This window comes from Microtus oregoni, unplaced genomic scaffold (genome assembly GCF_018167655.1).
Source record: "Microtus oregoni isolate MIOR12 unplaced genomic scaffold, Mior012 000012F_ref0000307, whole genome shotgun sequence".
In the NCBI taxonomy this organism is placed as follows: Eukaryota; Metazoa; Chordata; class Mammalia; order Rodentia; family Cricetidae; genus Microtus; species Microtus oregoni.
In genome coordinates, this window is record NW_024543071.1 from 30,301,322 (window position 1) to 30,317,189 (window position 15,868).

Sequence of the window (15,868 nt, forward strand, 5' to 3'; positions counted from 1 at the left end):
CTCTGTTGCTGATCTTTATTTGTTGATATATTTCTTTATTTGTGTGTGTGTGAGAGAGAGAGAGAGAGAGACACACACACACACACACACAGAGAGAGAGAGAGAGAGAGAGAGAGAGAGAGAGAGAGAGAATGAATATATATACATACATGTGCACTCTGCTCTGCTCACATGTGTATGGAGGCCAGAGAACAACTTGGGTGTCATCCCGGGAACACTGCCCACCTCTTTTGAGACAGGCTTAGACTAGCTGATTAACAAGCCCCAGGGATCCTCCTGTCTTCACAGTATTGGGATTACAGGTATATATTGTCCCACCCAGATTTTCTTACCTGGGTTTTCATGATTGAACTTAGGCCCTCGTGTTTGTAAAGCAAGTGCTTTTTACTAATTGAGCCACTTCTTTAGCCCCTAAAATCCTTTACTATCTTGTAAAATGGGTCTTCTGCCAAGACAAGTTGATTGGTTTTTTTTTTCCCCCTAAAGTTGCTTTTGTTCTGTTTTTCCATAGCAAGTGTATCTTTTTAGTAACTCGATGGATTCAGCTTTGTAAAAACTCCTGTTTTCGTTCATTGGCATAAGAGACATATGAGAAAACTACAGATTACTGGTTTGTACAGAATAGAAATGATACTGTTCACACTTGTGAAATGAAAGAGGAAACGAACAGTTGAGGTATTGGGTATTTTCTGTAGATATCACAATATTCAGTTGTCAGATCCTCTTAATTTCAATTTTGTTTTTAACTTTGCTAGGTTCCTTTCTTTGTTAGGACTTGTTACTTTGTTACATGTTGCCAAAGGCAAAACTTGGTAGGTTTTCCTCTGTGTCTGTGTAATTATCTAAATCTGAAAGTTTCCCAAATTTGTAGTGTTTCTAAGCCATATTGCTGCTTGGTATATATAGAGAAGAGCCAGGGCCAGGATGATAAAGTATCTATCTACTTGCCTCAAGTATCTTTGAGATAGCACCAACATATTTGGGCAATGAGTTACTAACTCACTCAGTAATGAGCTTATTTATGTTCTGCCTACACTGAGATCTCTTGAATTTTTCTGTGTGGCAAGAAATAGCCCTAAGTAGTAGTAATATGTTTGGGAGAGCAGCCCTAGCTAATTAAAAACTAACTTGTCAAGGTTGGTAAGACGTTTTTCAAACACTTTTTTTTTATAAAAGTAGAGAACTTCTTTTTAACCAACAAATCTTAAATTGAAGTAAACAAAATCAAGACATAGATTTAATGTAAGAAAAATGTGTGGTTTGAAAACTTAGAGTAGCCCATCTTCCGTTTAGAGTAGTGTGTTTATTTATCTGCTGCTGTTTCAGAACATGTCTAAGACTTAGAAATGTTTAGCTTCAAGGGTCTTTGCATTTAGTTCCTACTCAGGTTGTCTTGACTTTTTACTAATGATTGATGCCTTCTTTCTCAATCTTTGGCTTTTACTTTGTTCTGTCTCAGTCCTATTTAGAAAATTAAGAGTTTAGATTATTTAACAGTTAAACTTCTGGTCTCTTTTTTGCATTTTTAAATTATTCCTTAACCCATCTTTGCAGTGTTCTTTTGCTATTTTTTTCTTGTATTTGTAGGTAATTCTTGTTGTTATGCCTTTAGAGTTTATATTTCTGTGTTTAGTCCTCTAGATACATTATTTATTTTCCATGGCATTCCTTACCATAAGATTCTTAAATCAGTATTTTAAGACTTCCTTCCCGCCGGACAGTGGTGGCACACGCCTTTAATCCCAGCACTCGGGAGTCAGAGGCAGGCGGATCTCTGGGAGTTCTAGGCCAGCCTGGTCTACAAGAGCTAGTGCCAGGACAGGCTCCAAAGCTACAGAGAAACCCTGTCTCGAAAAACTAAAAAAAAAAAAAAAAACCTTTTTCCCTTTTAAAAAAATAGTTTATTGGGCCTGCAGAGATGGTAGCAAACTTGATCAGCTACTTCCCCTGTGTCTTCAGGAGGATGTTGATCTACCCACAGGTATATGAGGAGGAGGTAGTGTTCAAGAGCAGGCAGAACCAAGTCTAAGGGCTCTAATCCAGAGGGACCTTCTGACACTCGGCATTATGACCAAGACATTAACGTTTTCGGTCTTATCAGTCTGCCCACAAAGCATGCATACGTGCAATATGCTTACATGCAACATGCCTTAGGAACTTTCCTCTTTAAATTCATTTTTAAAGCACCTAAGATTTTGGTTCACACATGAATAATCCATAGCATCATTATATTGAGGCATTTACCACTAAACAATTTATGTGGAGCACCTTATTTCAATGAAAGACCAGAAAGGTCCAAATTCATTACATATTATAGTTAAACTGAATATAAGATTTGATCAAAAGCAATTCTTACATAAATCTTTGAAAAACAAAACACACACATATACAGAGAGAATTCTTTTTGTTTGTTTGATTGTTTTTGAGACAGGGTTTCTCTGTATAGTTCTGAACTCACTCTGTAGACCAGGCTGCCCTCAAACTCTGATTTCTGCCTGTCTCTGCCCCCCAAATGCTGGGATTAAAGGCATGTGCCACCACTGCCCAGCAAGAAAGAACTCTTTTTAGCATTAAAAAATAGAAATTTTTTTAAAAAAGCCTGTCTACTTTATGAGGATAGAGATTTGGCTCATGAGTTCAGAGCATTTGCTGCTCTTGCAGAGGATAGGGGTTCAGTTCCTAGCATCCACCATGAGCTCACAGGCCCCTGTGCCTTCAGATCAGGGATTCTAGCTTCCTCCTCTGGCCTCTGAGGCACCTGCATGCCTGTGGTGCACATATAGACAAGCAGGTGCACACATACACATAAGTAGAAAATGTAATTTTTTTCAGAAAACATTTTTTGAAAAATTACTTTCGATTTTCCTTTCTGGACTATTATTTTAGAGTTAGATTAATATTACTGCTTCAATAAAATTGGTAAAAATAAATAAAAGAAAAAGTGGGAAAAAATAGTTTATTTCTGTTTACAGAACTTTTCTAGTTAGTTATACAACTGCTACCTCAAAACTGTTAACTATTTCTCACCCAAATCTCATTGTTTTCCTTTTGAACTTTCATATTTTTTTAGGTTTTTGTTGGTGTTGTCACCATTGTTTCAACCTGAATATATTTATCATCTTTGATATTTATGCCTTTAATTCCATATATATGAATTGTCAATATGTTCATTGTTAAATCTTTATTGTTTAGTAGACATCTGAATGCATTTGAATTGTATGGATGGATATTCCCTCTACTTTTCTATCCCCAAAAGTGTTAATTGTGTTAAGTTACAGTTAATGGTCTTGAGAAAAGAGCAACTAGATGATAGAGAGCTTGAATAAGGTAAACACTGAAAACTATTCCTTGAGTTTCATAGCAAGAACATTGGGAAGAATGGTTCAGTGGAGTATGCAGGTAGTTGCCATGTTATAATAGATTGAGGTGTGAACACAGGACTTTTTGTGTTTAGGTTTGGATATTTTCAAGGGGAGTGGCTGTTTTTAATCAGACTTGGACATGATTTTATGCTAAAGGAGCACACAGAAGAATTCATGAGATATAGATACTAAAAACCTGTGCAACAATTGGTTTTGGATCAGAGATATTTTCACTGAAACATTCAGATAGCCTTAGTTTTTCAAAAGCAGAAAATAATGAATATCTTACTTAAGAACTACCTTACTAAGTTGTAGTGAGCAATAGGATGGGTCTTTTACATATGATAGTGTTCAAAGTGTATTTTATGGAGAACAACAGAGATGATCTTAGTACAGATTGAACTCAGCTGCTAGTAGCTGGAGGAAAAGCTGTAAGGTTTTGTTTTGTTATCAGCAGTAGTGCTTTAGTAGTAGAAGTTTGAGTAGAGGGACTTTAAGCTAAGAGTTAAGAGAAGCTAGAATGCAAGGACAATAAGAAAAGGTTGTTAATACATTTTGAGTTCCACCTTCTTTTCATGACTAGTGAAAAGAAGCTGAATTATGTTTGAGCAAATGAAAGTCAAGACAAGATACTACTTTGGTGAGCTGAGAATTTCAAGGGGAGTAGGAATAATGATTGAGGCAACAAAAGAGAAAGAACAAATAAGTAATAGTTTGTGATTAGTGCTTTCTTGCAGATTATTTTTTTCTGAAAAAAAATCTTGGATATTAAGTAGCTTAAAGATGAAAGCAGTAGTCCCCAAACTTGGGTGTTTTATTTTTTAATTTTTAGGAAAAAAATGAGTGTGTATACTATAGTATGTTTATACTTATTTATAAATTGCATTTAAGAATTTCTAAACAATAATACAAAAATTTTACGAGAGCATTCTGATTTGTTTGTCAAGGTTTGGTTTAATATTTGACTGTTGAGATATTTGAAAGACTTCTATGCTAGGTTTATTTGGATACTGGATTTTGATGATTGGTGCAGCTCAGAACTCATAAAGATACTCATATTTAGAGTACACTGTCAGCCACAATGACTACATTGTTTATCTCTCAAATGTGCCTAAGTTTTTGTTGAAGTCCTAGTAAATTCTGTCTTTTCTAATTTCATTCAGTTGTTCTTGAAAACTAATACTCAGGTTGTGCTGTGCTGTTAGTCATCATATGCTTTTCCAAATGCAGTCTCCACCCTTTTATACTCTGCTCTGTGCCCCAGGAGGCTGATTTCTAAGGACTGCATCAACTGGTCTGCCTTGTCCCCTGACTTCTGATTGGGTTCAGCCAACGGAAGGCACTGACAGGAGGACCAAGAGGTAGGAGCATTTACTTTAACATCTTCCTCTTTCCTGACCTTCAGGTTGTCAGTAACTATGCTCAGTCATTGTGTGATTCTCTTTAGTTATAACTCTCTTGGTCTGGTAACTATTCCCCATTCCCTTCACTTCCTCTTTTAGGCTTACAGTTGGAATAACTCCTTGTGGTTGATCCAAGAACACTTCATCATTTCTACCTATCTTCTCTTAGCCTTGCCTGCCATTTGTAAATAGTCCCTGCATCGATTATCACTCAGTCTTTTACATGGCCTTTCTTGCTAGGACCTTGGGGCTTATAGGGTTGTAGTTGAATTTTAATGTTTTTTTTTTTAAATGAACTGAGTTAACAAAGTGAAACTTTTCACTTAGAATATTAAATAAATTAGGTAATTTTATTTCTAGATTATAACTGTAGATTGTGTGTGTGTGTGTGTGTGTGTGTGTGTGTGTGTGTGTGTTGAGGATTGAACCCATGGCCTTGTGCATGCTAAATATGTTATCTACTTTTGAGCTCTACTTCCATACAAATAGTTGTACTATTAATGACATTCACATTGCTTTTAATAGTAACAACCAAAAAACCCTGACATGATAATGGAAACCTTCCTAAATACCTATTTTTAGTAGGCGGCAGTATCTATTTGTATTGATTTTAAGTAAATATCAAGTATATTTTATATTAGTTTTAAGTATTGATTATTTAACATCAATTTGCTTCTTGTTGATACTTGTTTCAGTAATTGTAAGTAGAATTTTGCCTCTGAACTCTGAAATTCAGGATGTATTAGCATAGAAATTTTATGCCTTAAAGGAAAAAAACAGTAGAAGTGATAACACAAGCTCACCTATAATTATTGCTAAGGTTTTGTGTATAGTTGGCAGTATATTAACTTCAAACTACTGACATTGATTTCATAGGAAGAAAAGAACTTGGTTTCTTGTTGGTTTTATTTGTTTTTTAAGGGAAGGCTTACTTTAGTGTGTTTATATAGTCCTTGATTGTGTGACAATTCCTGTTTGGAAATGAGGTGAGATTTTATATTACTTTATGGTATTTTATTCTCTTATGAATAAAAACCAAATAACATGTTTAATCAGGACTCTTACGATAGGCAAATACATCGATTGGAGTTTTAAATATATTTGTAACTGAAAAATGTGAAACAACTTGGCTAATAGCCTTTCGAAGATATTTAAACATGTATTCACACAAATATATGCACCTATTTATTATAGTTTACGGTCAGAAAGTGCAGTTAATAAGGGGAGAAAGGTCCTTATATTTCTGGCTCTTTCCTTCTGGTTGGGGAATAATTATTTTTTTAAATTGAAAATTTTTTCATACAATATATTCTGATCATATTCACCCCCTTCCAGATCTTCCCCACCTCCTACAAACCCAATTTTATGTTCTTTTCCCTCCCTTCCTCTTTAAAAAACAAAATCAAAAAACAGGTACATACATACATAAAACACATATAAAAATAGAAACCAAATTATTCAAGCAAAAGACCATGATACAAAAAAATGCCCAAACAAAGCAAAATGAGACAAAAAGTCTTCAGAAAAAAATACTGTTGAATCTGTTTTGTGTTGTCCAGTTTCTCTTGGGCATGGAGCCTACCTTGAAGTGCTAGCAGATATTAATTGCAGATAGCTTCTTGATTGGGGATGGGAGCCCATTTTTCTCTCAGTGCTGGGACCCTGTCTGAATTGAGCCCATATGGGCTTTGTGTGTGCTTCCATAGTCTCTGAGTTTTTGTATTTTTCAGTCTTGTTGTGTCTGGAAGACACTGTTTCCTTGGAGTCATCCATCACCTCTGGCTCTTACAGTCTTTTCACCTCCATTTTGCATAGACCCTGAGCTTTTTCGGGAGATCAGGTAGGGGGAGGGTAGACAATTATTAAATAAATGCTAATTAGTACAGTGTGGTGATAAGTAAAATAAAGACAAAGAAATCAATATAAGGGCATAGAGTGCTAGGGAAGCTGTTATTAAACATTACAATCAGAGAAAACCCTCTCAGACTTGGTGCCTTTGAAACTTGGTTCAAATGATAGACCTACATGTGAATATCTGTGGAAGAGTATGTTTATGGAAGAAGAATGGTGCACAAAGATGCTAGGGAAATAGATGTGTTGGTGTGGCTCCAGAATAGATGGAAGACTGACTAGAATGCAGAGAGCAAAGACTTAGAAATGCAAAGAGAGGCCTTAAGGAGGTAAAGACCATATCACACCAGGTCTTAGAGGTTAAAAGAATATCAGATGTGTTCTAAGAGGAGACAGCAAGGTAATGGCATACTCCAACTAGCTTTTGAAAGTATTGCACAGATTTGTGTATTGATAGAGCAGAATGAAAGGAAAAAACGTTGTCATGAAGAATTTGTAATCTAGGTTAAGAGTTTGGACTCATGTATACACAAGCACACATACTTCTAGATGCCGTTTATATTTGTGATGTTTGTAGGTTAAGTATTTTATTTAAAAACTTTTTTGCACAACATATAATGATGTCTTTTTTATTGAGTGCATATACACGTACCTGGTCTTTTTAGATGAATGGAACATTAACTAATGTAATTTGGCCCTTGGGGATGGCTCAGCAGGTAAAGGTACTTGCTACCAAGTTTAATAACCAGAGTTCCTTCCTTGGAACTCCCATGGTGGAAGGAAGGAACCAATTTTCTGAAGTTGTCCTCTGACCTCTACATATACCTGCCTGTGTACACAGACAATAAATAAATAAATGTAAAATTTTGTTTAGAGGCAGAAAGAATATACTGACACTTGAAAGCAGTCTCCTAATTGCTACAGACATAGTGACACGTTGCCCGCCCAGTACACAATAAAAGTAAATTAAAAAATTAATTTTTACAAAAGGGTAACAGTAGCCTAAAATAGCACAGCAAATGATGAACCAAATTCCTCACTGTTACAAAACTAATGTTCTTATCCTGTGAGGAGCGAAATCAGTTAGTGCCATCTCCTTGTAACAGAGAACAGAACAGTAGTTTAGTAGGCTCTATTCATGGGACCCAGATGCCAGTGAAGGTAAGAGTGGTAAGTTACCCTCATTTATAATGGTAAACTGCTGTGGATACAATGCAAGAAGGGAGGGAATGGTGTATCTTACAGTGTTTTAAAGGGTTGTGTTTCAGTGAACTTTTTGACGCTTTTTAGGAAAATGGAAATATAGCCATAGCCAATATTTAATTCATATAAATTCTTTGTGTGTGTGTGTGTGTGTGTGTGTGTGTGTGATTTGTTTAAACAGAGGGAATGTAGATTTATTAAGAAAAAGTAAGAAAAGAACATTTCAAGAGTGGGAGGGGCTCCAAGGGAGAAAAATCCTCATATAAATTATTATGCAGTATTTTTAGTGATTACCTTTAGAACTGACTTAAATTCTCCATTGTAGAAATAACATGAAATTTTCAGAGGATTTGGCATATTTTACAAAGGTCAAAATATGTTTCCTCTGATTTTTTTTTTTTTACGATTACCGTTTATATACTAGATACAGACCTAGAAATCAATAGTTAAGACTAGTCATTAAAACTTTGTAAGGTCAGTGTAATGTTTCCTTTTCTACTGTAAATATGTTTTTATTAACTTTTGCAATACTGTAGGTCAGTAATTGTGTCTTATGCTTGCTACCTCTGAGCTACATCCCTAGGTCTATTATAATGGATGTTTTTTTTAAATATTTATCCATTTATTATGGACACACTATTCTGTTTGCATATATGTCTGTAGGCCAGAAGAGGACACCAGACCTCATCACAGATGGTCGTGAGCCACCATGTGGTTGCTGAGAATCGAACTCGGGTCCTTTGGAAGAGCAGGCAATGCTCTTAACCACTAAGCCATCTCTCCAGCCCGTGTTTTTAATCATTTCAAATTCATTAAAGTGGTTTGTGCACAATTAAGTGAACCTGCTGGGATACTACTTTTAAGTATTAGACCAGCATCTCAGTGAATTAATAAAAATATCATGAAGGACACATACACTGAGAATGAAGAGGAATTCTAGAATTCTAAATTCTGAATCTGTTCAGTCAGAAGGCAGATTACATTGTTCATTCTCTTTGTATTAATATTTTCTCTTTCATTAATATTGATAAGTAATTAATGTTACAGAGTTAGATCACTTGGTACAAACACATTTAAGCAAACCTCTACTTTATCTGTTCAGAGTTTGTTATTACGAGGCGGCTGTTTTCCTTGGGCCTTATAATTTCTTTCTCTTGGGGCTCAATGTAATATAATTGCCAAATATTGTAATGCTGTCCTTGTTTATAATTTCCCCAAAGTGTTTATGTATCAAAATCTTCTTTCCCAAAATGTTTTCATATCATTGTACATTTTCTCATACATCAATAAACAGTGTACCTATTGCAAACAAAAACTTTCTATTGATTTTTTAATAGAATTAGTGTTGTTAGTCCTTAACTTGAATGCTTCATGCTTATGTTTTTTTTTTTAATGTAGAGGAGGGATTCTCAATGAATTCTATATGAAAGAAGTTAGACTCTTATGTGGAACAGATAAAACTCTGGAACATGTCAAAGAAAGTTTTAACTAAGTGTTTTGTAGTAGTCAACAAAAGAAATTCTACTTAGGTACTGGTGAAAGGGTGTGTTGATTATCCAGAAGATTTGACATGTGAATTGACTTATTCTTCTCCAAGGCACTTGAGAGAAAAGACAACGATAGCAGTTACATCTAGAGGCTATTATGGATTGGAGGAGGAGAAGGGAACTGCATGTACTTCAACAAGGCGCCGGTCAACACCTCGAAGTTTGGCAGGTTTGACAAGTGGAGTTTTTGAGTCTATAATGGTTCAAGTTTTGAGACAGGAAGAACAGCTGAGAGCAAAAGAAGAAAAAAGGTAAATGTTAAAATGTTAAATGTAGAGATTTCCAAGAATAGCTGCATTTATATGCCAGTATCACATTTTTGGTCCCATTCTAGTAGTAGTCCATATTTAGTAGATTTACTAGTAATGCACTATCAACAAAGTATGGATTGTTAATGAATCACAGTGAAATTTTTTAAGTGTAGCTTTAAATTTTAAAACAAATTTTTTGACAATATACAAAAATAATTTTTATAAAAGATTTTCAAGTTTTCTAGAAATAGTCTCAGGGAACTTCAGATTATAGTAATTTCTATATGCACTTGTATTTTTAGAATAGAATCACATGCCATTAAATTATTACCAACTGCCGAAATAGTGATGTTCAAGAATGATATAGGGGCTGGAAGCACTTGCTGCTTCCACAGAAGATCCAGGTTCAATTCCAAGTACCCACATGGTAGCTTACAACTGTCTAACTCTAGTTCCGGGGAATTGAACGCCTTCTTCTGGCCATGCACATGGTAAGCAGACAGACACACCTGGAGTCAAAAAAAAACCCACACACATAAAATAAAAATTAAATTTAGATAAAAAAATGACAGAAATACACCTCTGCCATTTCTTTCAGTAATATTATTACCTTCTTGGATAACGGTTTGATTTATATTCTTCAGAAAAGAGTCTTGTACTCAATTTATGGTACCTTTTTATGCCAATGAACATAGAGTGATGGCCTTATATAACATTTTATATGTAACAAAGGAAAGTAGAGCCCCCAAGAGGTAAGTGAAACTCAAGTTTCTGTAATTTACTAGTGATTTTATACCAAATCAAATCTCAGACTATGCAAGGAATGTTTGCTGATGTAATTAAGATTTCCTAATGCTAGTTGAAGGCAACTTAAAACATTTTGTTGCTCTTATATTAATAAATGTAACTTGCTTTGATAATTGTAGGGCTAAAACTCAGTCATGATGCTTTCAGCAATCATACTTTTTTCTTTTTTTCTTTTTTTTTTTTTTGGTTTTTCGAGACAGGGTTTCTCTGTAGCTTTGGTGCCTGTCCTGGAACTAGCTCTTGTAGACCAGGCTGGCCTCGAACTCCCAGAGATCCGCCTGCCTCTGCCTCCCAAGTGCTGGGATTAAAGGTGTGTGCCACCACCGCCCGGCAGCAATCATACTTTTTATAGCTTTTATAGCAGTGATTAATTTGGGAAACAACTATGAAACACATTTTTCCCCTTGTTCAGTGCCTCAGTTTTTCTGCTGTAGGAAATGGGAATTTTGGAAAGAATTAAAATTAAACTGATAATAGTACATAATTGATTAGAATGGGAGGAACCAAAAAAATTGAAAGGCTGATGGAAGAAAATACCTCCATTACTGCATCTCCATTACTAGTTACCACAAATAGATTGTTCGGGGAAGAGCTAGCAGAACTTATCCCTTGCTTGATAAAAGTAGAGCAAGGAATGGAGCTCAGCTGGGTGAGTTGGCCCTTACCTTTAATTCCAGTACTCAGGAGGTGAGGCGGGTGGCCCTCTGTGCGTTTGAAGCCAGTCGCAGGCAGTAGTAATGGCACTGTTAAGATAAGGAAGAGAACTTTGGGTGTAGTATTTATTGAGACTGAATTAGCGCTCAACATGTGAAGTCAGCTTTGTATCATGAGTCACAGAGGAAGTAGTTTGCCCAAAGTCACCCCATGCTACTAGGCAGTACACCACCCTGTGATGTTTAAAACGGCTAAGTAAAGAAAGTGGTAAGCTTGAAAATTTGAGCTGAAAGGGAAGGAACAGTAGTGAACTTGTCTAAAAATAAAGGGATTGAAATGATGATAAATGTTGAAGCATCCAAGTGTGATTGTATAGTGGGAAACTAGAATAGTCCCAAATCATCTTCTTTTTTCAGGCTTACATGTATTGATGTTACCCTAAATGGCCCAGGCACCACCACACCCAACTCCTATATATTTTCTTACTTAATTTTAAGAATTCTTTATATATTCAAGACATAAGTCCTTTACCAGATAAATATGACTTGCAGATGCTTTTTCCAAAATGTGTCCTGCTGGACAGCAGTAGCACACACATTTAATCCTGGCACCCAGGAGACAGAGGAGGTTGGAACTCTTGAGTTTGAGGCCAGCCTGGTCTACAAAGTGAGTTCCAGAACTGTTACACAAAAACGTTGTCTTGAAAAACAAAACAAAACAAAAGCCTGTGTCCTGCCGTTCTGTTTTCAGTGTCTTTCAAGAAGAAATTTTTACCTTTGACATTCAGTCGATTGGTTGTTTCTTTTTTTTTTTTTTTTTTTTTTTTTTTTTTTTGATTTCCGAGACAGGATTTCTCTGTAGCTTTTGGTTCCTGTCCTGGAACTAGCTCTTGTAGACCAGGCTGGCCTCAAACTCACAGAGATCCGCCTGCCTCTACCTCCTGAGTGCTGGGATTAAAGGCTTGTGCCACCACCGCCCAGCTGATTGGTTGTTTTTTGTTCTGTTTTTTTTGTTTGTTTGTTTTTGTTTGTTTGTTTTTACGAGATAGGAATTTCTCTTGTAGCTTTGGAGGCTGTCCTGGAACTGGCTCTTGTAGACCAGGCTGCCCTCAAACTCACAGTGATCCAGCTGCCTCTGCCTCCAGAGTGCTGGGATTAAAGGCATATGCCACTGCTGCCCAGCTTTTTGCGTGTAATTTTAGAATGCTGTAAATTTCTTTACAAAAAAAAAATAGGTCCAGGGGACTTTTTATTAATATTGCATGGATATTACTGATTAATTTCTGGGTAATTGATTTACACAGAATTAATTTCTCTTAGAAATATTTTGTATTATGAATCATTTTAACTTGTAATTATGTAGTTTGGTGACCTTTTGTCAGATTGCACTTCATCTATTGCAAAATGTTACTACATACTTGTAAGTTTGGGGAATTTTTCTTTGCTTGTTTTTTCTGAGACCGGGTTTCATTTTGTAACCTTCACTGCCCTAGAACTAACTCTGTAGAACAGACTGGCCTGGAACTCACTCCGCCTGCCTCTGCCTTTTGAGTTCTGGGATTGAAGGCATGCGCCACCACTGCCCAGCTTACTTCTAATTTTTTTAATTATACAGTCAACTCATTATTTTAAAAATTAGCTGGGCATGGTGCTGCACACCTTTAATCTCAACAATTGGAAGATCAGGAGTTGGCTACATAGGGAATTTGAGGGTCAAATAATGATCTTTATCAGATTCTGTCTCATAATTTGGGCTAGAGAGAGGGCTTAGTGGTTAAAGTGCTTGCTGGGCAAGCATGTGCACCTGTGTTTGATCTCTAGCACCTACACAAACAGATGTGTGTGGTCCCACACATCCAGTGCTGGAAGGCAGAGATAGGGATCCCATCCAAGACTGTGCCACCCATCTAGTCTAACCAGTTGGTGAGCTCCAAGCTCAATGGTAAACTTTGCTTCAAAAATAAGTTGGAAAACTGTAGAGAAAAACACAAGGCGTCAACCTGTAGCCTCGCCATGTCCACCTTACACACACACTTATGCACACACACATGCACAGACATTTTTTAATTAAAAAAAAAGGAAAATTGTAACATACCAGCAAACTGTATAGACTTAAGTAATAGTGTACATTGTCAGCTGATTGGGTTGATAATAGAAAAAACACAAGATAAATCGTGTGTTTAGGTAGAATATTGGTTCCTCACTAGCATTTCATGTTTTTACTCAGTAAAAGACTCTTTCTCCACAAAGTAAGATAAAGTGCCTGGTGGGATGGCACATGCCATTGGTTTCAGCACTTAGAAAGATCTTAGTGAGTCCCAGCCCACTCTGGTCCACAGAGAGAGTTAAGGACAGCAGGGCTGCATATGGTACTCTAGATCAGACACACCAAGCAACCAAACCAAAACGAGGAGGAGCACTGTAGAAGAAAACAGTCAGCATTGGCTTCTTGCCTCCACAATGCCACAGGCATATCCCATATACACACCTAAGATAAAAGTACGTTGTACATATTAACTGTTTAGTTTGGATTTTGAGTATTTTATTGAATACTCTTGCATAAATGTTCATCAAGAATCTTGCCCTGTAGTTTTCTTTTTGTTGTGCTTTTATTAGTTTTGATATCAGAGTAGGACTAGCGTTGTAAAAATGAATTTGGAAGCATTTCTTCCCTGCTGTTTTATAGAATAGTTTTAGAGAGTAGTTACTGATACTCAGGAGGGAGTTATGAAAAGGTTGTTTTGAAATATGACATCTCTTATTGAAGAGTTTAACTCAAGCGAAGGAGAGAACCAGAAGAATAAAATCAATTCTTTCTGATCAATTCCCAGAGGTCTCCACGAGGAGTAAGGTTTCCTGTTGATAATCTGTACTGCGAAGGGTGGGGTAAATGCAGAGGGAAACAAGATATTTGGTGTAGGAAGAGAGGCCACTTGTTCATCCCAGCCACCCAGAACCAAAATAACCACACAGAAACTGTAATATTTAAAACACTGCTTGGCCCATTAGCTCTAGCTTCTTATAGGCTAACTCTTATATATTACTTTAACCAATTTCTATTAATCTGTATATTGCCACGTGGCAGTGGCTTATCGGCAAAGATGTGGCATGTCTGGCTCTGGCAGCTCCATGGTGGCTGTCTCACTGCCTTCCTTCTCCTAGCATTCAGTTCCGTCTTCTCCACCTACCTAAGTTCTGCCCTACCAACAGGTCAAGGTAGTTTTCTTTATTCATTAATGGTAATCACAGCTCGCAGAGGGGATTCCCATATCAATTTGGTATAGTATCTTTAAATTGTTTGTATTTAGAATGAATTAGGAATGTATGGGCTTACTTCTTAAGACTTGACGTTACTGCAGGGCCCCTTTTGGTGAATGATGTTATCTTCTATTCACTTGTTCAGGTGAGAAATCTGAGGTTCATCCTGGAAATGTTCCTATTTCTTACATACATTTCAAATACTCCCCCAGATTTCAACAGCTTATTTCCCAAATATCTTTTACATCTATCTATATCTCTTGTTTCTGATTTCATCTAGTTCTTTTATCTCTCATCTAGACTAATGAGATTGTTTCTTAATTGCTTTAACAGTATCCATGCTCTACTCATTCTAGTGTGTTTTGCACATTAAAATTATATTGCCAGCTGCAGATCAGATGAGCTATCTTTAAGAAAATGCTGATAGGACAGCGGGAAGTTTGAGCTAACTGGTACAGAGAAGGCCTTTTGGTTTAGGAAACATCAACACTATTAGTCAGAGACTTAGAAAATTGAATTAGATCTAGTTAATTTATGATTGCTTAAACAATCTTGGCACTATCTCTACCACTTCATTTTATTTCTGTTGGTGACTTTAAACCATTTAAGGAAGGAATATATTTTGTAGACCTATTTATTAAGCAAAGAAAGTATGTAACACTTTCAAAAAAATAAAATTTGTTAAAAGGACATATTGACTCTCCTTACATAAATTCTGTTTGAATTTTTATTATGTTTGTGTGCTCATTCACTTTAGTTTCTTTGTCTTAGGGGATAAGTGTTGAGATCTCAGGCATGCACCATCTTACTCAACATAGAATATGACATCAGATAGTAGTTTTTGATACCTTAACTGTATTAAAAATTTCCTCACAATTGCTTTTTATAAGTAGTTTTTATGTTTTTGCAAAATAGAAATCCTGACTTTATAATCCATTTCAAATTCTTTAACAAATAGCAGTGTAACTATAGTCACTCTGCATTTTTTAATAGCTTTCCAGACTTTCATTAATTTCCCATGCAGATCTTGACATTCCAGGACAAATGTTCAAAATTTCATATTCTCATACCGACTCATATCCAAGGTGAGAGCATGTGATCAGATACATATTCTTACATGAAAATGTATAGACACAACATGAAGCAGCAGTCTGAGGTAGGAGACTTTATATCTTGGCAAAAGTGGTAGTAGAGAGTTTCTGATTATTGTAGGTTTTTATTTTCAGAAGTGTAAAATACTACTGAAAGTCTTAATTCTCCTGGAAAAGTACATAGATATAGTTTAGGTTACTTTATGGCTTCTTTTAAATTTGTGTCTCAGACCCTACACAGGGCTTCTATAAATTCCCTACTAACCTTTAAATTCCTTTTCGGTTTTAACTGCGAGACTCTGTTGTTAACAGATAAGTTTAAAACCTCTCTAATAAGTTTGATATGAGTGGTTAATATTCCTAAAATATAATCTATATTACTCATTTTAAAATGCAAATGCTTTAGCTTTCCTTTGTCATGCCATTAGTTTGCTTACATTGT

General features: G+C 36.0%; 1 protein-coding gene across 5 annotated transcripts in view; it reads left to right on the forward strand.

Annotated features, from left to right (window-relative positions):
- Positions 1 to 15,868, forward strand: part of Kiaa2026 (KIAA2026 ortholog) — an 80,384-nt gene that overhangs the window by 16,933 nt on the left and 47,583 nt on the right. For 4 of the 5 annotated variants that reach the window (XM_041660914.1, XM_041660916.1, XM_041660917.1 and 1 more), the window contains exon 2: positions 9,417 to 9,617. The exons of the other annotated variant lie outside the window; for it this stretch is intronic. In XM_041660914.1, the coding sequence (XP_041516848.1) occupies positions 9,417 to 9,617 (201 nt within the window). The remainder of the gene's footprint in view (positions 1 to 9,416; positions 9,618 to 15,868) is intronic. 5 annotated transcript variants of the gene reach the window in all.